Source organism: Cetorhinus maximus, chromosome 23 (genome assembly GCF_964194155.1).
Source record: "Cetorhinus maximus chromosome 23, sCetMax3.hap1.1, whole genome shotgun sequence".
Taxonomy (NCBI): Eukaryota; Metazoa; Chordata; class Chondrichthyes; order Lamniformes; family Cetorhinidae; genus Cetorhinus; species Cetorhinus maximus.
Window position 1 is genome coordinate 831,108 of NC_135901.1, and position 20,971 is coordinate 852,078.

Consider the following 20,971-nt stretch of genomic DNA (forward strand, 5'->3'; position numbering starts at 1 on the left):
ATTTACACACAGCAAACTCAAACCAAGAGAAATATTTGTCTCGTCTGACATAGGTCTTTAAAATAAAAACAAAAATTGCTGGAAAAACTCAGCAGGTCTGACAGCATCAACGGACAGAAAGACAGAGTTAATGTTTCGAGTCCATATGACTTCTTCAGAACTCAAGAGTCATACGGACTCGAAATGTTAACTCTGTCTTTCTCTCCACAGTTTCTGTCAGACCTGCTGAGTTTTTCCTGCAATTTTTGTTTTTGTTTCAGATTTCCAGCATCCGCAGTATTTTGATTTTATCTAGGTCTTTAAAATTCTCATTAGGATGGGCAGGTCGATGCGGACAGAATGTTTCCACTTGTTGGTCTGTCCAATGCTGGAGGTCTTCTGTACACAATAGTTACAAATAAATCCAACAGGAAAACTGGAGATGCTTCTTTCCTGAGGCAGTAATTAAAATGTGGAACTCACTACTACAGTAAGTGGCTGAGAAAAATACCTGAGACTCTTTCAAAAAGAAACTGGATGAGAACATGAGAGAAAAGGGATTAGAAAGATCAACTGAACGGCTGAGATTAGGTTGGCAGAATGGGAGGAAATTCATGTGGATTAGAAACTCCAGTACAGACTAGATAAACCGAATGGCCTGTTTGTGTAATGTATACTCCGTGTAATTCTTTGTAAACTTATTTTACAGGGTAATAGAAGAGGAGGATTTGCAGACAGGAATATCAAACCAAACCTCACGTCTGACAGAATCAACTGGTTCATTGGGACCTGAAGATTTGTACATCTGAAGGGAATTAATCGACCGTCTCAGCTGGAAACCGGTGAGAGGCTGTTCACCTGCTCCTCCTGTGTGAAGGGATTAATACAGCTGGTAAACATGCTGACACGACAGCGAACTCACAACAGTGAGAGGCTATTCACTTGCTCTGCATGTGGGAAGAAATTCATGTGTTCATCCAACCTGCTGGCACACCAGCTTGATCACTTTGATGAGAAGCCTCTTCAATGCTCTGACTCTGGGAAAAGCATTAAAATCTCTGAGGAACTAGTCCAACAGCAGCGAGTTCACACTGATGAAAGACCGTTCAGCTGCTCCCACTGCGGGAAGAGGTTCAGGCTGTTCTCCCGCCTTGCAGAGCACCAGCTCCTTCACACTCATGAGAGGCCGTTCAGCTGCTCTCACTGTGGGGAGTCGTTCAGCGAGTCAGGGCGTCTCACTGAGCACCAGCGAGTTCACACCAAGGACAGGCCATTCAGCTCCTCCCAGTGTGGGAAGGCATTCACTCAGTTTTCAAGCTACACTAAGCACCAACTGGTTCACTCAGATGAGAGACCTTTTAAATGCTCCGAATGTGAGAAAACCTTTAAAAGAAGCATTGATCTGCTGAGGCACCAGTGCATTCACACTGGGGAGAGACCGTTCCCCTGCTCTGTGTGTGGAAAGAGATTCACTCATTCTTTCCACCTTCTGACACATAAGCGTGGTCACACCGGGGAGAGACCATTCATCTGCTCCGTGTGTGGAAAGAGTTTCATTCGGTCATCCAGCCTTCTGATACACCAACGGATTCACACCGGGGAGAGACCATTCACCTGCTCCATATGTGGCAAGGGATTCACTCGTTCAAACCAACTTCTGATACACAAGCGAGTTCATACTGGAGAGAGACCGTTCACCTGCTCCGTGTGTGGGAAGAGATTCACTCAGTCAGCCAACTTGTGGACACATCAGCGGGTTTACACTGGGGAGAGGCCGTTCATCTGCTCCGTGTGTGGCAAGAGTTTCTCTCGTTTGTCCTACCTTGAGGTACATGAGCGAGTTCACACCGGTGTGAGGCCGTTCACCTGCTCAACGTGTGGGAAGAGATTCGCTCATTCATCCCATCTGGTGAGACACCAGCGCAGTCACACTGGAGAGAGGCCATTCACCTGCACAGTATGTGGGAAGGGTTTCACTTGTTCATCTTATCTGGTGAGACACCAGCGCATTCACAATAGGGAGAGGCCGTACACCTGCTCCTTGTGTGGGAAGGGATTCAATGATTCAACCCACCTGCTGAGACACCACTGCATTCATATGGGGTTGAGGCCGTTCTCCTGTTCTGTGTGTGAGAAGGGATTCACTAATTCATCCAACCTGCTGAGACACCAACGTGTTCACACTGGGGAGAGGCCATTCACCTGCTCCGTGTGTGAGAAGAGATTTACTCGGTCATCCGACCTGCTGAAACATAAGAGAGTTCACATGTTACCAGAAAAGTTGGATTCAGTTGTTGATGCTGAGAATCACATCCAGAACTGAACCTTTTCTCCTTTCTAACTCTAGATTATTTCAGTTCTCATACCTTCAGTTACTCTCATGGACAAGTCCCAGCTCCCCGTACCTCCCAGGGCATCTCAACATTTTATGATTTACATCAATGTCTTAGATGAGGGGAGTGAAGAAGTAGCTAAATTTGCAGAGGACACAAAGATAGGTAGGAAAGTATGTTGTGAAGAGGACATGAGGAGATTGCAGATGGATATAGGTAGGTTGAGTGAGTGGACAAAGATCTGGCAAATGGAGTTTAATGTGGGAAAATGTGAAGTTCACTTTGGCAGGAAGAACGAAAAAGCAGAGCATTACTGAAATGGAGAACGGCTGCATAATTCTGAGGTGCAGAGGGATCTAGGTATTCTAGTACATGAGTCACAAAAAGTTAGTATGCAGGTACAGCAAGTAATTAAGAAGGCTAATGGAATGCGATCCTTTATTTCGAGAGGGATTGAACATAAATGTAAGGGTTTCACGCTTCAGTTGTACAGGGCATTGGTGAGATTGCACCTCGAATACTGTATACAGTTTTGGTCTCCTTATTTAAGGAAGGATATAAATGCATTGGAGGTGGTTCAAAGGAGGTTTACTGGATTGATACCTGGAATGAGTGGGTTGTCATATGAAAGGTTGGACAGACTGAGCTTGTTTCCACTGGAGTTTGGAAGAGTGAGGGGTGATTTGATTGAAGTATACAAGATCCTGAACGGCCTTGACAAGGTGGACGTCGAAAGGATGTTTCCTCTTGTGTGTGAGTCCAGAACCAGGGGGCACTGTTTTAAAATCTGGGTCACCCTTTTTGGACAGAAATTAGAACTTTTTCTCTCTCAGAGCGTTCTGCAACTTTGGAACTCTGCCTCTGAAGGCGGTGGTGGCGGGGTCACTGAAAATTTTTAAAGCAGATGTAAATAGATTCTTGTTAGGCAAGGGAATCAAATGTTATCAGGATTGAAACACAAGAAGATCAGCCATGACCTTCTTGAATAGTGGATCAGGCTCAAGGGGCCAAATGGTCTACTCCTGTTCCTATTTCTTATGTTATTATGTCTCTCCTAGCCTTAGCATCCAGGGAAGCATAACACATCCAGGATCATTATTGGTGAAATTTTGCTGAACAATTGTGAAAAGAGAGACACCCTGTTGAAGTTTTTCATCCTGCACTCATCAGGACAGATTTGTAAGAATACCAATTGTAAATGGAACAATGATTTATACTACATGAGAAGATGGGCTGATTGGTTGGCAAGAGGACTCTGATTGGTAGAGGTGTTACCACGGAAAATGCACCAGGCAATAGTTAACTGCCAAGCTTTTGTTTAAATTCAAACCAGGCAGGTTGACTCTGATTGGTCATGGGAAATGAACCAGGGAATGACTGTCCCTTAGCTTTTGTTTTGTTGAGAAAGCGCAAAGAAAGTGTGTGGACATACTCTTTCTGTTTGCAAAGGACAGGACCCTGTGTGTGAATACATGAGTTTCTAGCATGTGTAAGTGAGCTATACCGTGAGCATGACTGACAATTTTAAATTGTTTGTCAGTGTCATTCTTAGCACAATCAGATTTGTTTAGTAAGTGCTGTCCAATTGCAGAGTCACTTATCATGTTGGACACTTTGTTCTGAGATTTGCAAGCATGGGCCGGTTGATTATGGTCAGTACTTTGCCTGTTGCGAACAGCCAAAGGGATGTTCTGTTTATCAAAAATGATACCAGAAATGTGTGTGTTTACATATGAGGAAAGGATTGACAGGCTGGGTCTCTTCTCTCTTGGATAAAGGAGACTGAGAGGTGACCTAATCGAGGCCTTTAAAATGATGAAAGGTTTTGATAGAGAGGATACAGAGAGAATGTTTCCTCTTGTGGGGAAGAGAGACCATCAATATAAGATAGTCACCAAGAAATCCAGCAGGGAATTCAGAAGAAACTTCCTAACCCAGAGAGTGATGAGAATGTGGAACTCGCTACCACAGGGAGTGGGTGAAGTGAATAGTATGGATGTATTTAAGGGGAAACGAGATAAGCACAAGAGATAAGCACAAGAGAAGGGAGTAGAGGGTTACAGTGATAGATTTAGATGAGGAAAGATGGGAGGAGGCTCGAGTGGATCATAAACACCAGCATGGACTGGTTAGGCTGAATGGCCTGTTTCTGTGCCTTATATCCTCTGTAATCCTATGTAATCGAGCTCTGAATCCACTGTATTATTTGTGTTTGTGTTGGGAAGCAGCATGGCATTAACCTGAAGACTAAACTCAGACTCTCCCAGGCCATTGTCCTTACCACCCTGCTGTATGGAGCAGAATCCTGGGTCTGCTATCGGAGCCACGTCAAAGCTCTGGAACGCTTCCACCAAAGACACCTGAGGTCCATCATGAGAATTCGATGGCAGGACAAAATCACAAAACAACGAGGTCTCCGTCGTGCTGGACTCAACAGCACAGAGACCACCCTCCAGAAAATTCCACTTGGATGGCCAGGCCATGTCCCCCACATGGATGAGGACAGAATCCCCAAGCAGATCGTCAATGGGGAACTGCCTCAGGGTAAACAACATCAAGGTGGTCAGTACAAACGGTACAAGGACACCCTAAAAAAGAGCCTTACAAACTTGTGCATTGCAGACCACCTCTCTGGGGAAAACATTGCAGCCGACCGGCCCATGTGGAGGCAAACACTGAAATTTGGTTCAGCATGTTTCAAGGACCATCTACTCCAGACTCACAACATCCGATGTGCCCAGAGGAAGACCAGTGGTGGAGCAGCTGCAGAAGTTCCCCCAGGCACCAACAACGACAACATGAACTGCCAGTTCTGTGGGTGTCCATGTCGATCCCATATCAGACTCTTTAGTCATGAGAGGAGCCACAGAAAATGATGCAATCATTGACAGCTTGGACATATTCGAACAACGAGGCGTCTACCCCAACATTACCCGTGTTCCCCGGATCGGGGAACTATACTCTGTCTGTATGATTGCAGTGCTGTTAATAAAGTCAGGAAAAGACAACCTGTTGTTGTGAGTTTGATTATCTGGTGTCTGAAATCACAAGATTCAATATTTAGAGTCAACAAGATGAACAAGGAAACACATCACGGCCCAATATTCCAGCTCAATATTCCCAGGAGAAAGTCTGTTATCTAACACCTCGAGTGGACAGAACAGAGAAAGATCCCATCTGTAAGAAACCCTCGAATCATTTGTAAATATCTTTCAAATGTTGACAGGTTCCAACTGTCAGTTTCCATTACACTGAAGTTAATGGGAGGTGATAGATCGGTTATTCCAGAACTGTAAAGAACACTAGTTAGACCACAGCTAGAGTACTGAGTACAGTTCAGGTCACCACATTACAGGATGTGATTGCACTGGAGAGGGTAGAGAAGAGGTTTATCTATATGTTGCCCAGATTGGGGAACTTTGACTGTGAGGAAATATCGGATAGACTGGGATTGTTTTCTGTGGAACAGAGGAGGCTGAGGGGAGATTTAATTGAGATGTATAAAATTATGAGGGGCCCAGATAGAGCGGACAGGACCTATTTCATTAACAGAGAGATCAGTAACCAGGGGGCAAAGATTTAAACTAATTGATGGAGGATTAGAGGGGAGCTGAGTAATGTTTTCACCCAGAGGGTGGTTGGGGATCTGGAACTCACTGTCAGAAAGGGTGGTAGAGGCAGAAACTCTCATCACATTTAAGAAACACTCCAATATACAGCTGGAGGTGCTGTAACCTCCAGGGCTACAGACCAAGAGCTGGAAAGTGGGATTAGACTGGATAACTAATTTTCGGCCAGCACACGCATGATGGGCTCAATGGCCTCCTCTGTGCTCTAAATTTCTGTGATGACAAGTGGTCCTCGTGTTTTTATCTGAGACAGGCCTCAGCCGAGTCATTTGCTCCAAGTGTTGATGTGATGGTTGAAGCTAAGAGGTGTCAGGTGTCAGGAGCAGCAAGAGCAGTAAATAAATGGAGATGTCAGTAAATACTGATGTAGTTTATCTGTATCTAGTTCCATTTTAATAACTTCTGCTGAATGTGGCCCTCACCCAGTGCCAGGATACCAGATCAGAGCCACCATGGAAAATTAGTTTGACACTCCTGAGTCTCTGTAATCTCCTCCAGCCCGACAACCCTCTGTGTAAATACAAGGTGTTGTTGGATTACACCCAGAGATAGACAATGTCAATCTGATTCCCCTCATCCACAAACACAACAACTTCTCCACAAAACACAAACAGGTTTGTAAGTTGTGACCTTCTTTTCTGGAAGCCATGTTGAGGATCTCTAATGGCTCCTTCTCTTTCCCAGTGATCAGAAACGGCATCTCTTAGGATCCCTTCAAGATCCTGTGATCGACATCACACTCATGGGCCTGTCGTTCCCTGTTTCTGATTTGTCTCCAATTCGTAAAGTGGGAACTAAGTGAGGTGCCTTCCAATCTCAGGGAACAATCCTCAACTCTCTTGAGCTGTTGAAGATTCAGCCAAGGGGCTCAAAGAGTAGCCGTCCCATCTCCTTAAACACCCTTGGGTGGGTATCATCTGGACCTGGAGCACCATCTAGTTTGAGATTTCCTATTTTATCCAGGATGACAATCACTTTCTACTTTAATATTGATGATGTTACTGTCAACAGCACATCCCACAGCTGGAATCTGAACATCATCCACAGGAGTGCAGACTGATGTGAAATAGTCATTTAACAGCTCTGTTATATCCTGGCAATCTGTTTCAATCTGTCCTGAACTGACTGTGACTCAAAACCATCTTTAACCATCTTCTCACTCCTGATGGAGCTGGAAAAGTTGTCACTATTATTCCTATAATTGTTCACCACCTTCTTTTCCAAAGATTGCTTCACTTCTCTAAAGGCTGCTTTTGTCTCCCTCAATTGTGGGTGATATTTGTCCCTATTCTCCTGGATACTGAATCCATCTTGTTCTAAACTGGGTTCAATGTCAGACAGTTCAGGGAGTCGGGAATCATTCACCCCTAGACCTACACTGACAGGTAAAACCCCAGAGAGCTCTTCAGTCAGGATTCCTCTGGTTTGTTACCATGTATTAGTCAGGATACTGAAATCCAGTTTTTTTACAGTCCACTCCTGGAGACCCCACAACCTTCAGCAGGGTCAGTGGTGGAGCTCCACAGCGGAAGTGATCCCAGAGTAACTGTCGGGATCACACTGCCATGGGTGTTCCAAGTTGGGTATTTTTAGTTATCCTGATGTCTCTCACACACACATCAATAAAACAGGGAATTCCTGGAAACACACTGCAGCTCCTGCTTTATCTGGAGATCAAGTGTCTGTTTTTTTTTATTCATTCAGAGGATGTGGGCTTCATTGGCTGGGCCAGCATTTGTTGCCCATCCCTAGTTGCCCTTGAGAAGGTGGTGATGAGCTGCCTTCTTAAACCACTGCAGTCCATGTGGTGTAGGTACACCCACAGTGCTGTTAGGGAGGGAATTCTAGGATTTTGACCCAGCCACAGTGAAGGAACGGCAATATTGTTCTGAATCAGGATGGTGAGTGACTTGGAGGGGAACTTCCAGGTGGTGGTGTTCCCATCTTTCTGCTGCCCTTGTCCTTCTAGGTGGTAGTGGTCGTGGGTTTGGAAGGTGCTGTCAAAGGAGCCTTGGTGAATTCCTACAGTGCATCTTGTAGATGCTACACACTGCTGCTACTGTATGTCAGTGCTGGAGGGAGTGATTGTTGGTGGATGTGGTCCTAATCAAGTGGGTTGCTTTATCCTGGATGGTGTCAAGTTTCTTGAGTGTTGTTGAAGCTGCACTCATCCAGGCAAGTGGGGAGTATTCCATCACACCCCTGACTTGTGCCTTGTAGATAGTGGACAGGTTTTGGGGAGTCTGGAGGTGAGTTACTCGTCACAGGATTCCTAGCCTCTGAACTGCTCTTGTAGCCACAGTATTTATATGGCTGGACCACTTCAGTTTCTGGTCAATGGTAACCCGCAGATTGTTGATAGTGGGGGATTCAGTGATGGTAATGCCATTGAATGTCAAGGGGCGATGGTTAGATTCTCCCTTGTTGGAGATGGTCATTGCCTGGCACTTGGGCGACGCGAATGTTACTTGTCAGCCCAAACCTGGATATTATCCAGGTCTTGCTGCATTTGGACATGGACTGCTTCAGTATTTGAGGAGTTGCGAATAGTGCTGAACATCGTGCAATCATCAGCGAACATCTCTGACCTTAAGATGGAAGGAAGGTCTGAAGCAGCTGAAGATGGTTGGGCCTAGGACACTACCCTGAGGAACTCCTGCAGTGTTGTCCTCAAGCTGAGATGACTGACCTCCAACAACCTCAACGATCTTCCTTTGTGCTAGGTATGACTCTGACCAGTGGAGAATTTTCCCCCTGATTCTCATTGACTCCAGTTTTGCTCGGGCTCCTTGATGCTACACTCTGTCAAATACGGCCTTGATGTCAAGGGCAGTCACTCTCATCTCACTTTGAGAGTTCAGTTGTTTTGACCATGTTTGAACAAAAGCTTTAATGAGGTCAGGAGCTGAGTGGCCCTGGCGGAACAAAACTGGGCGTCAATGAGCAAGTTCTTGCTCAGCGAGTGCTGCTTGATAGTATCGTTTATTTATGTTCGAGAGCGGACTGATGGGGCGGTAATTGGCCGGGTTGGATTTGTCCTGCTCCTTGTGTGCAGGACATAAGTGGGTACAGGCATAATTATCCCAGCAGTTAACTGGCTCCTATGAACTCTTCCATCTGTTATTTTAATGCAGACTTTCACAAAATTACTTAAAATGGGTTTATTTTAAACTAGTAACACCAGCCCTCAAGTTGTAGTTTCAGGACTGTCACACAAACACATTCAATCATCATGGAATAATTACCACAATCATTTTCAGACTGGAAACTTAAACCTGCCGTTTCACTCTCAGTCAGGAACAGATCACAGTTTTACACCAATCACTGATTTGACAGCACGTTTCCAGCATTCACCGTTGTTCTTCCTGACTCTAAACCCAGTTGTAAAGGAGCCTTCTGTTCCGTGTCTAGGAGCCCTGAACCATGAAAGAGAGCGGCTGGGACACATTTCATCCACACCTCAGGGTTAACCCACACACGGACTTTGCTGTCAGTGAAGAGAGATGAGAAAGACCAAAGTGCCGCTTGTCCCTCTCAGTGTGACCCTGAAGGACTGTGTCCAGGCTGAAGTTCTGTTCCTGCCGTATGATCCTACCCCAGATTGTCCTTTCTGAGTTCCAGCCAGGTGATGTTAAACACTCAGGTGGGAAAGAGAAACATCTACAACAATGTGTTTCAAACAACATTGATTTATTTGACAAAAATAGCTGGAAAAACTCAGCAGGTCTGACAGCTTCTGCGGAGTTAACGTTTCGAGTCCATATGACTCTTTATCAGAACTGTTGGAGTTGAGGCTGAAAAGAGATCAGCCATGATTGTATTGAATGGTAGGGCAGGTTCGAGGGGCTGAATTACCCACTCCTGCTCCTTGTTCTTATGTTTTGTTAACATGATTCAGTCATGGATGTGATTAACAGCAGCAATAAGAGCAGAATACAACCTCTGCTGTCACTTGTGAACTCACTGGTTTCTCAGCAGGGTGGATGACCGATTGAATCTCTTCACACATACGGAGCAGGTGAATGGTCTCTCCCCAGTGTGGGTGCAATGGTGGACACTGAGTTCATATGATCATCTGAACCCAGTCCCGCAGTGAGAGAACCTGATCAGTCTCTTGTCAGTGTGAACATGTTGATGACATGTCAGCTCCATAGATCTTTCATAACATATCCAGCAATCCAGACATTTAAAAGATCTTCCGTCAGTGTGAACTCGCTGGTAGGTCAAGAGGTTGAATGAATTGGGAATCCCTCCCCACACACGGAGCAGGTGAATGACCTCTCCCCAGTGTGAACTCACCGGTGTTGTTGCAGGACAGACAATCACCCGAACCTCTGCCCACACTGAGAGCAGGTGAATGGAGTGGATCCGGAGTGAATGCACTGGTGCATCATCAGTGAATGTGGGTTTTTAAAGCTCTTGTCACAGTCTAAATATTTAAACCCTCTCTCTCCAATATGAACTCACTGGTGTGTGTGTGGAGGCTGGATGGAGAAAGATGGGAGTTCAGGGCTCAGACAAGGAGGAACTTTAGACACAGTTTGGCCCAGTGGGCTAGTGGAAAGTAGGGGAGCAGCAGAGGCAGCTGATTGGATTGTCTCAATCTTAGTGACAAAGAAGCTCCATGAGCTCCTCATGCTTGTTGTTGGCGGTGAGGTTGGAGGATACGGGGAGAGCCCTTCAAAAGGAACTAACTTGTGTTAGAAATACTATAAAGATTCACCACACTGTGTGTTAACACAAAACTGATTTTTTTTTACATTTATCAACTATATTAACACCTATAGCTGGGATGGAGTTTATTAACATCAGCAGAAACAGACCCCAATTCCAGTTCCAAATGTGATTAACAGAAAAATCCAATCACTGTAGTGACTTGTGAACTCGCTGGTGTTTCAGCTGGCCGGATGAGGTAGTGAATCCCTTCCCACACTCAGAGCAGGTGAACGGCCTCTCCCCAGTGTGAATTCGCTGGTGTGTCAGGAGGTTGGATGATTGAGTGAAACCCTTCCCACACTGGGGACAGGTGAATGGCCTCTCCCCCGTGTGAACTTGCTGGTGTACAGTGAGTTGAGATGAGTTCCTGAACCCAGTCCCGCAGCGAGAGCACCTGAATGGTTTCTCATCAGTGTGAATACGTTGATGGGACATCAGGTCCACGGAACTTTTATAGCACTTCCCGCAGTCTGTGCATTTAAAAGGTCTCTCGTCAGTGTGAACTCGTTGGTGTGTCTGCAGGGTGGATGAATAAGTGAATCCCTTCCCACACTGGGAGCAGGTGAATCGCCTCTCCCCAGTGTGAACCCGTTGGTGTAACGCTAGGTTGGATGACTGATTGAATCCCTTCCCACACTTGGAGCAGGTGAATGGTCTCTCCACAGTGTGAACTCGCTGGTGTCTCACCAGGTGGGATGAGGTAGCAAATCCCTTCCCACACTCGGAGCAGGTGAATGGCTTCTCCCGGGTGTGACTGCGCCGATGAGTTTCCAGCTTCGATGGGTAATCGAATCCTTTCCCACAGTCCCCACATTTCAATGGTTTCTGCCCATTGAGACTGCATTTATGTTCTGACAGGTCAGATGATTGGCTGAAGTCCTGTCCACACACACAACACGTGTACAGTTTCTCCCCACTGTGAATGGTGCTTTTTCCTTCCATATTCAAAATCCAATGATGATATTCACATTACAATAAATTGGGTGACTCTGTCAGATTTTGATGTGATGTTTGGTTTGAGTTTACCGACTGCAAATCCTCCCCTTCTAATACCCTGTAAAATTAATTGAAAACAGAAAAAAGGGAGTGAGAGAGAACCCACAAAAACACAAAGGCAGGTTGTGAAACTGAGCTGAATGAATCTGGTAATTTGTGGGGTTGGCATTAAGAAAAAGTGAACATGAAAACTGCTGGATTGTCATAAAAACCCAACTGGTTCACTAATGACCTTCAGGGAAGGCAACCTGCCACCCAGTCTGGACCTACACAAGATCCAGCATCTATGCGCAGAGAGAGTGGGAGAGAGAGACAGAGACAGAGGGAGAAAGAGGAGAGAGACAGACAGACAGATAGAGACGGAGGGAGAGAGAAAGAGGGAGGGAGAGACAAAGGGAGAGAGATGGAGGGAGAAAGAGAGACGCGCAGAGAGACAGAGACAGAGAGAGGTAGAAACAGAGAGGGAGGGCAGAGGGTGAAGGAGAGGGATTTTATATATCTACAATTCAACCAGAACTATGACAGCATCTCCCAAACGTTCAACCTCCACTTCCCGGAAGAACCAGGATAGGTGTATGTGAAAACTATCAACTCCAGGTTCCCCTTGTTAATTCCAATAACTATGCTGAGGAAGAATGAGTCTGAAACTAGCCTGTACCTTAAAACAGGTTTATTTCCAAGACAGCAGAGTCAAGTAACAGAGTCTCCCAGACACCCAGAGTAAACTAGTTTATATACAGTTGCAAAGATTCCCTAATCCTTCCCCTACTGGGGATAGCTGTGCTTAATTACCCACCTAAAGCTTGTATTCCATTGCAGCACAATTTCAACATTAACGTTTTGGAGCAGATGGAATTTCTGCTGAAATTCTGAAATGCCACAGAGTTACACTCCTGGCACAGCTGCACAACCTCATATCCCTCACCTGGGAAGGGGGAAGCATGACAGGGAATCTCTGGGACACTGTGACTGTGTTCAAGAGGGGAGATGAGTCCTATTGCGATAATTACAGAGGAGTCTCCCTGCTGTCTGCTATGGCAAAGATCATCCTCAATTGCGTCCTCCCAATGGCTGAAGAGCTCCTTCCAGAGTCGCAAGGCAGTTTTCCCCCATCGAAAGGCATCACCTTCACTGCAGGGAAAGCCCAAGAAATTGCAAGGAACTGCACCAACTGCTGAACTTGAATTCTTTCGACCTCACAAAAGCCTTTTACACTGTCAAACATGAAGTTTAAGCAGTATCTGCCTCAAATTTAGCTGCGCTCAGAAATTTGCCACCAACCTCCACCTACTCCACAATGTCATGAAAGCCGTGATCCTCATCAACAGAACCACCACAGACTGTATCACAGTGAAGACTGGGATCAGGCAAGGCTGTGCCTTTGCACCAACCCTCCTCCAATTTCCTCTCTGCATCTCACTTTGAGAAAATTACCCACAGGTGTGGAGATAATTTACAGAACAGACGGGAAACCTACACCACCTTCAAAACAAAAGCAGAATCAGTCCAACCTCAGATACTGAGCTCCAGTATGTAGGTGCCTGATTTCTACATTAAATCCATCCATCTCCCTTGATTCCATGACTCTAAATACTCACTTGCCTCACAAACGTCCAGCAATCTCAGTTTTTTAATTTTGAATTGACCAAATCTCAACAGAATTCCAGATTTCCACTATATTTTCTGTGAAGTGATTTCTGACATTGTTCCTGAACAGCCGAGTCTCAGTTACACAAATAAATATCACTGATTTGTACATTTAAATGGTCACAATTATTTTACTATTAATTAGATATTCAACAAAATTGCAAAGAAACATAATAATTTTAGTAAAATAAGGTGAATGCTGGAAATCTGAAATAAAAACAGAAAGTTCTGGAAATCCTCAGCAGGTTTGGCAGCTTCTGTGAAGAGAGAGAAACAGATTTAACATTTCCAATCCAATATGATTCTTCTTCAGAACTGAGTATTTCCAGCATTCTGATTTCATTTTAAACACATAATTGATGTAAAGTTTATTGTCCTTACAGGTATCTGGATGTAAATCTGATTTCAGACCTTCCTCTGAACAGTTTGCAAACTGACTCCAGCTCATTGTCCATTCCTTCACTAAAGACCCGGATGGAAAACACTCAGCGCAAGATGGCGGCGGCTGGTTGTCCAGGTAACCCGGGCGTGTCACCGGGGAGGAAGCCCCGCCTTCTCACCCCCCCCACCCCTGCCTTCACCAAGATGGCCGCCCATGCGCCCGGCTCCCTGAGGAAGACCTGCCTTCCTCTTCCAAGATGGCGGCATCCGGCGAGCCCGCTCCCAGTGCGCAGGTGCAGTGTGGGTGTGCGCTCTGAGCATGCTCAGTGTCAGTCATGGTGACAGAGTGAGGAGGAGCGGACGGTTCGTGAGGAGATTGTGAGCACAGGGTAGGAATGGAAACCGCGGCTGGACTGGGAACTGGATCAACTTCTGGGGTAGGCCCCAGGCCCCGTGTTTACCCCGCGGTGACAGGCCCGGGGGTGGGGGGAGGGAGCGATGGAGCCGGCGGCTGGACGGGGAGAATTTGGAAACACTTTGTGGATCCGCAAACCCTGAGGAATAATTGTCAGCTCCTGGTTTGCAGCTGCGGGGCTTCTCCCTCCCGGGAACAGGCCCAGGTTAACGGCCGCCATCCTGGGTCAGCGAGTGGAGGATGGTTCACATCAGAGGATGGGGGAGGGGGGACAATAAATAAGAGGTTACACTTTGGGCTCCAATCAATGAGGAATCTGATCTGTGGGAAGGAAGGAAACCCTGGGAGGTGGGCGGGGAGGATTCAGAAACACCCGCTGGAGGCCCCAAACCCCCAATAAGACTCATTGATTTTATTGTCAGTCTGCAGACAGGAGCTGGAGAACTGAACCCAGGCAGAGGAGAGGGAGGGAGAAAACTGGGAGTGGAGGAAAGAGATGGTGAGATGGGTTTGGATATCAGCCCAGGGAGGAGGGAGTGTGTGTGAGACGGGGATTTACAGCTTTGGTGGAACAAGAGATTTAAAAATGTATTTTTTAGAAACGAGAAATGTCTGTTCCCAATTTCTCCTCTGTACTGACAGTGATAGCACTTGTGATCTCTTTTTATTAGGAAGGAGGATCTACAGAAGCTCAAACGAAACTTCATGTCAAGATCTGGTTGAGTCATTTGATTCATCAAGGCCTGAATATCATTAGCCTTTGAATGCAGAAGGAGAAATGATTCTCTGTCCTGTCTGAGAGAATTGATTTCAAACAGCAGTGTGACTAGAAAATCACCAAGAGACACAGGCCAAGAGATTATGTTCCAGTGAACTGACTGAGTTTTAACCAGTTACACAGTATTAAAAAAACATCACACCATTCACATCAGTGTATACTGTATACATGTTTTGTGTATGGATCAGGCTTCAACTGATCATCCAACCTGGACGGACACTGGTACAATGGAGAAACCGTGGAAATGTGAGGACTGTGGGAAGGGATTCTATTATCCATCCCTGCTGGAAAACCATCGACGTGGTCACACTGGGGAGAAGCCATTCATCTGTTCCGTGTGTGGGAAGGGATTTACTCAGACAACCAACCTCATGTCACACCAGCGAGCTCACACTGAGGAGAGGCCATTCAGCTGCACTTCCTGTGGAAAGAGGTTCAGGTCTTCATCCAGCCTGATTGCACACCAACAAGTTCATACTGAGGAGTGGCCGTTCACCTGCTCCATGTGTGGGAAGGGATTCACAAAGTCATCCAACCTGGTGACTCACCAGCGAATTCACTCTGAGGAGAAGCCATTCAGTTGCACTTCCTGTGGGAAGAGTTTCAGGCAGTCAGGCCATCTCATTGTACACCAGCGAGTTCACACTGGGGAAAAGCCATTCAGCTGCACTGACTGTGGAAAGCATTTTAGACAGTCGAACGATCTCATTTCACACCAGCGAGTTCACACTGGGGAGAAACCGTTTACCTGTTTAGTGTGTGAGAAGGGATTTACCACATCCTCCAACCTGCTGATACACCAACACACTCACACTGGAGAGAAGCCTTTCACTTGCTCCCTGTGTGGAAAGGGATTTGCTCAGTCACGAGACCTGCTGAGACATCAGCAAGTTCACAAGTGACTGCAGGGGCTGGATTCTGTTGTTACTTTTGCTGTTAATCACGTCAAGGATTGCTAGTCTGACAATATTTGGTTTGTTTCTGCTGATGTTAACAATCCCTGTAACTGGATGGAGTTTAACATACTGGATTTGCCACTGATTTTTGGGGCTGCAGTGTCCCTTTTTAAAAGCACCATCTGTGATCTCTCCCCTTATTACAAGAACTCTCTACAGGAACCTTTTTATAAAATATAAAATTAACTTTTACTTCATCCTAAATTGACCTTTGCAAATCTACATTTGGTGTCTGTAAGGTGATAGACTCATAGACGTCGACAGCACAGAAGGAGGCCACTTGGCACATCTCAGCCACCCAGGTCAACAAAGATTTGACTGCACTAGTCCCTTTTTTCCAGCACTTGGCCCATAGCCCTGGAGGCTATGGCTACACAAGTGAATATCTAAATACTTCTCAAATGTTACAAGAGTTTCTGACTCAACCATCCTTTTAGGCAGAGAGTTCCAGACTCCCAACACCCTCTGGGTGAAAAAAATTCTCCTCAACTCCCGTCTTAGATTCTATCTCCAATTAACATCTTCAATTCTAAAAGGGTGATTAATCCTTACTGACTTGCACATTTTTAATAGAGGCAGCTTCATTATGAAATCAAATGAAACAAATTAGTTTCATCATGAAACAAAATAGTGAAACATTTTACAGGCACATCAATAAAAGTTTTATCAATCAGCATTGATATTGGTGAAGCTTTGAAATCGCTGACTTCAATCATTTACCAGACTGATTCCTGGGATGGCAGGATTGTCATATAAGGAGAGATTGGGTCGACTAGGCCTGTATTCACAGGAGTTTGGAAGAATGAGAGGGGACCTCATTGAAACATATAAAATTCTGACAGGGCTAGACACACTGGATGCAGGGATAATGTTTCCTCTGGCTGGGAGGTCTAGAACAAGGAGTCACAATCTCAGGATAAGGGGTAGATTATTTAGGACTGAGATGAGGACAAACTTCTTTACTCAGAGGGTGGTGAACCTGTGGAATTCTCTACCTCAGAAGCTTGTGGAGGTCAAGTCACTGAATATATTTAAGAAGGATGTAGATGGATTTCTAGACTCTAAAGGCATCAAGGTGTGTGGGGGGGAGAGCAAGTGTATGGTGTTGAGATAGAGGATCAGCCATGATCATATTGAATGTTAGAGCAGGTTTGAAGGATTGAATAACCTACTCCTTCTATTTGCTATGTTTCTATTTCTGACACAGCAGCAACATTTGGTAAAGGTGGAACCCACAACAAAGACTGCTTTGAGACCTACTCAGCAGAGATGACATCTGTCATTGAAGCAAAAAGCAAAGTCTACCTGATACACAACATAAACCCAACAGCTAGAACGCTGCGTAACTTAAAATTATCCAAGACAGTTGTGTAAAAGACAGGGAGATACTGTGCAAATAAACACTAGAACAGTCTACATCAAGAAATCCAAACTGCCTGTGACAAAGGAAATCTACATACTGTACATGATCGGATCAAGAGGGTGCTTGGTCCAACCATCACCAAAGTTAAAAACAAAAAACTGCGGATGCTGGAAATCCAAAACAGAAACAGAAATACCTGGAAAAACTCAACAGGTCTGGCAGCATCGGCGGAGAATAGTACAGTTGACGTTTCGAGTCCTCGTGACCCTTCAACAGAACTAAGTAAAATTAGGAAAGGGGTGAAATATAAGCTGGTTTAAGGGGGGAGGGGGGTTTTGTTGGGACAAGCAGCCAGTGATAGGTGGAGATAACCAAAAGATGTCACAGACAAAAGAACAAAGAGGTGTCGAAGGTGGTGATATTCATCACCAAAGTTGCCCATTTGAAATTGGCAGATGATGTACTCATTGACAGAAGTAAACAGATGTCCTGCTGGGTTGAACATTACTGTGAGCTGCACTCCCGTGAGACAGACATCTCCCAGTCTCTGTTTGACTCTCATACAGCTTCCTGTCATGATTGAGCTGGACCAGAAAACTCCATCATTTGAGCTGGAAAAATCCATTGATTGCGTAGCAAGCAGAAAGGCTCCCAGCAAGGAAGTAATTCCAGGTGAACTGTTCAAGCACAGGAATTCCCATCTCCTGTCACACCTTCATGACCTCCTCCTCTGGAAGGTCATCAGCATTCCCTCATTTTGAGGATAATGCCTACTCAGGGTCACGAGTTTCTGTCATGGGTCATCATGTGACTGAACAGGCTGATTCTTAACCCACAAATTGTTGGGAACATGGGGTGGATGATCTACGAGGTAGTGGGATCCAGAGTGCAGGATTGCTTCCTTTTTTCTCCATTTCTGCCACTGCTCTGCCTCTTCATTAAGCTTTTGGGACTCAGAGCGTGAGGCAGCTGGATGGACAAGTTGTTGCTATTCTGAACAATTGGTAACAAACTCCTTCAAATCACGAAGGCCAAAGTCACTGTGCTTCAAGGAGACATTCAGAGTGTCTTTGAAGCATTTTCTTTGTACTCCCCTAGAATGTCAGGCATTTGAGAGTTGAGATAAGAGAACTGTCATCAACAATCACAGACGGTCTCTGACCAGCCTCCATTTCTCTTCCATTTACAGATGCTCCCTCACTGGTCTCCATCTCTGCTCCACCGACAGATGCTCCCTGACCAGTCTCCATTTCGCTTTCATTTATAGATGATCCCTGACCAGTCTCCATTTCTTCTCCATTTACAGACACTCCCTGACCAGTCTCCATTTCTCCTCCATTCATAGACGCTCCCTGACCAGTCTTCTCCATTTACAGACACTCCCTGACCAGTCTCCATTTCTCCTACATTTACAGACACTCCCTGACCAGTCTCCATTTCTCCTCCATTCATAGACGCTCCCTGACCAGTCTTCTCCATTTACAGACACTCCCTGACCAGTCTCCATTTCTCCTACATTTACAGACGCTCCCTGACCAGTCTCCATTTCTCCTACATTTACAGACACTCTCTGCCTCTCCTGGATTTTGGGACTGTCTCTGCTCTCAGGTTTTTGTTGTGATCTGGCTCGGAGGGAAGTAGTGGAGGCTGTTATTGGAGGTTTATATTGTTGTTTGCTGTTATCTCACTGTCAATGCACATCATAACTGGAACTCTCCACTCAACACCCTTCCCCTGGCTTCCTGTCCTTGCAAACATCACTCCCCCACATATCCGCCAGCTGATTAAAATGCAGACGCTGGTTGAAACCATTCGTGCTGCTCCTCACTAACCACTCCATGATGACCTGTTCAACCTATCTACTGCCTGCCGTCCATCTCGCCGCCCCATATGGAGCACCCTTCCTGAGCAAGATCGACCAGCAGACATCCTTTGGATCAAGCAATGGAACCACAGAGAGTCACTGACAAGTTCCTCGTGACAAGCCCCATCTGTTGAATGGTTTGAACTGCCACGACGAGAGTGGTCCTTGCTGAAGAGGCTCAGGACAGGGGAGGGCCCCGATGCAGCCAAACTCCACCACTGGGACCACAGCACAAACCCCTTATCCACTTGAGGAAAAGTACAAACAATGCTGCACGTGACCAAGGAGAGTTCCCCCGACAGACTAAGTGGCAGACTTTCTGTCCTGCTGTACATTCTGGGAACAGACACACACCATTGAAGCAGCGAATCTCCTATTGAAACTTTGGTTTTCTCTGGCAGCATGGAGATTTGAGGGGCAAAAGCTGTTTCAGAACAGTGGAAGGAGGGTAACAAAAAACTGATGCAAAAGAGTCTGGGGTCCACTTGGTCAAAAACAATCACAACGCAGGGGTGCGGAGTTTAGGACAACAAGAGCTGATGGCTGAGGTTCCAATCCCATGGAGACCAGGGTCTAGTACCACTGGTACAAGGGGTTCAGTACCAAGGAGACAGGGATTTAGTCCCACTGGAACAAAGTCCCACTATTCCCTGAAATTAAAGCAGATACTACTGGATTTTCTGTTTGTTTCTGAATTCAGATTTTCAGCATCTGCACTATTTTACTTTTATGCCACCATGCCCTTTTTTTATTCGTTTACGGGATGTGGACATCACTGGCTCGGCCACCATTTATTGCCCACCCCTCATTGCCCTTGAGGTGGTGGGGGTGAGCTACCTTCTTGAACCACTACAGGCCATTTGGTGTAGGTACACCCAGTGCTGTTAGGGAGGGAGTTCCAGGATTTTGACCCAGCGACAGAGAGGGAACGGTGGTATATTTCCAAATCAAGATGGTGAGTGGCTTGGAGGAGAACTTCCAGTTGGTGGTGTTCCCATGTATCTGCTGCCCTTGTCCTTCGAAGTAGTAGTAGTCATGGGTTTGGAACGTCCTGTCTAAGGAGCCTTGGCAAGTTTCTGCAGTGCATCTTCGAGATGGTACACCCTGCTGCTACTGTTTGTCAGTGGTGGAGGGAGTGAATGTTTATGGATAGGGTGCCAACCAAGCAGGCTGCTTTGACCTGGATGGTGTCAAGCTTCTTGAGTGTTGTTGAAGCTGCACTCACCCAGAGTGCATTCTGGGTGGAGAGCATTTGATCACACTCCTGACTTGTGCCTTGTAGGTGGACAACTTTGGGGAGTCAGAAAGTGAGCTAATCGCCCCAGGATCTCTAACCTCTGACTGCTGTTGTAGCCACAGTATTTATATGGCTCGTCCAGTTCAGTTTCTGGTCAATGGTAGCATCCAGGATGTTGATAGTGGGGGATTCAGTGATGGTAATGCCATTGAATGTCAAGGGGCGATGGTTAGACTCTCTCTTGTTGGAGATGGTCATTGCCCAGCACTTGTGAGGCACGAATGTTACTTGCCACTTGTCAGCCAAAGCCTGGATATTGCCCAGGTCTTGCTACATTTGGACATGGACTGCTTCAGTACTGTTGTTTAATACATTTGTTTGGATCTGGAGGAGAGACAATCAAAGACCAGACAGATTTAAATCCTCTTTTCCTTTTTTAATGTTTGTACAATTTATAATCCATAATCCAGTCTGATTCTCACATCCACAGCTTGTATTTATGTAGCACCTTTAACATTGTGAAACATCCCAAAGCATTTCACAGGAGAGTTATCAATCACCATTTGCCAATGAGCCATGTAAGGATTAACAGGGCAGATGAGACCAAAAACATTGTCAAAGAGGTAGGATTTAAGGAGTATCTTAAAGGAGGAAAGTGAGGTGGAGATGTTTAGGGA

The 20,971-nt window shown here is 45.8% G+C and overlaps 4 protein-coding genes across 6 annotated transcripts in view; 2 read left to right on the plus strand and 2 right to left on the minus strand.

Annotated features, from left to right (window-relative positions):
• The window catches only part of LOC144698126 (uncharacterized), a 476,455-nt gene that overhangs the window by 433,929 nt on the left and 21,555 nt on the right, over nt 1-20,971 (plus strand). The gene's annotated exons all lie outside the window — the stretch shown is intronic.
• The window catches only part of LOC144698113 (uncharacterized), a 436,823-nt gene that overhangs the window by 396,152 nt on the left and 19,700 nt on the right, over nt 1-20,971 (minus strand). The window contains exons 1-2 of one of the 3 annotated variants that reach the window (XM_078570047.1): nt 13,682-13,750; nt 9,185-11,711 (exon numbers count right to left, since the gene is read on the minus strand). The exons of 1 other annotated variant lie outside the window; for it this stretch is intronic. In XM_078570047.1, the coding sequence (XP_078426173.1) occupies nt 10,805-11,599 (795 nt within the window). In that variant the 5' untranslated portion in view covers nt 11,600-11,711; nt 13,682-13,750 and the 3' untranslated portion in view covers nt 9,185-10,804. Of the gene's footprint in view, nt 1-9,184; nt 11,712-13,681; nt 13,751-20,971 lie in introns of those variants that run through there. One more of the 3 variants, XM_078570046.1, reaches the window with a different exon arrangement.
• Nucleotides 1-20,971, minus strand: part of LOC144698110 (uncharacterized) — a 436,767-nt gene that overhangs the window by 326,112 nt on the left and 89,684 nt on the right. The window lies entirely within an intron of this gene.
• On the plus strand, nt 538-15,777 carry LOC144697698 (uncharacterized). The gene is made up of 4 exons (XM_078569709.1): nt 538-2,299; nt 4,538-5,121; nt 6,626-6,728; nt 14,985-15,777. Exons 1-4 carry the CDS (start codon nt 878-880, stop codon nt 15,774-15,776), a joined length of 2,901 nt encoding a protein of 966 aa, XP_078425835.1. The 5' UTR covers nt 538-877; the 3' UTR covers nt 15,777.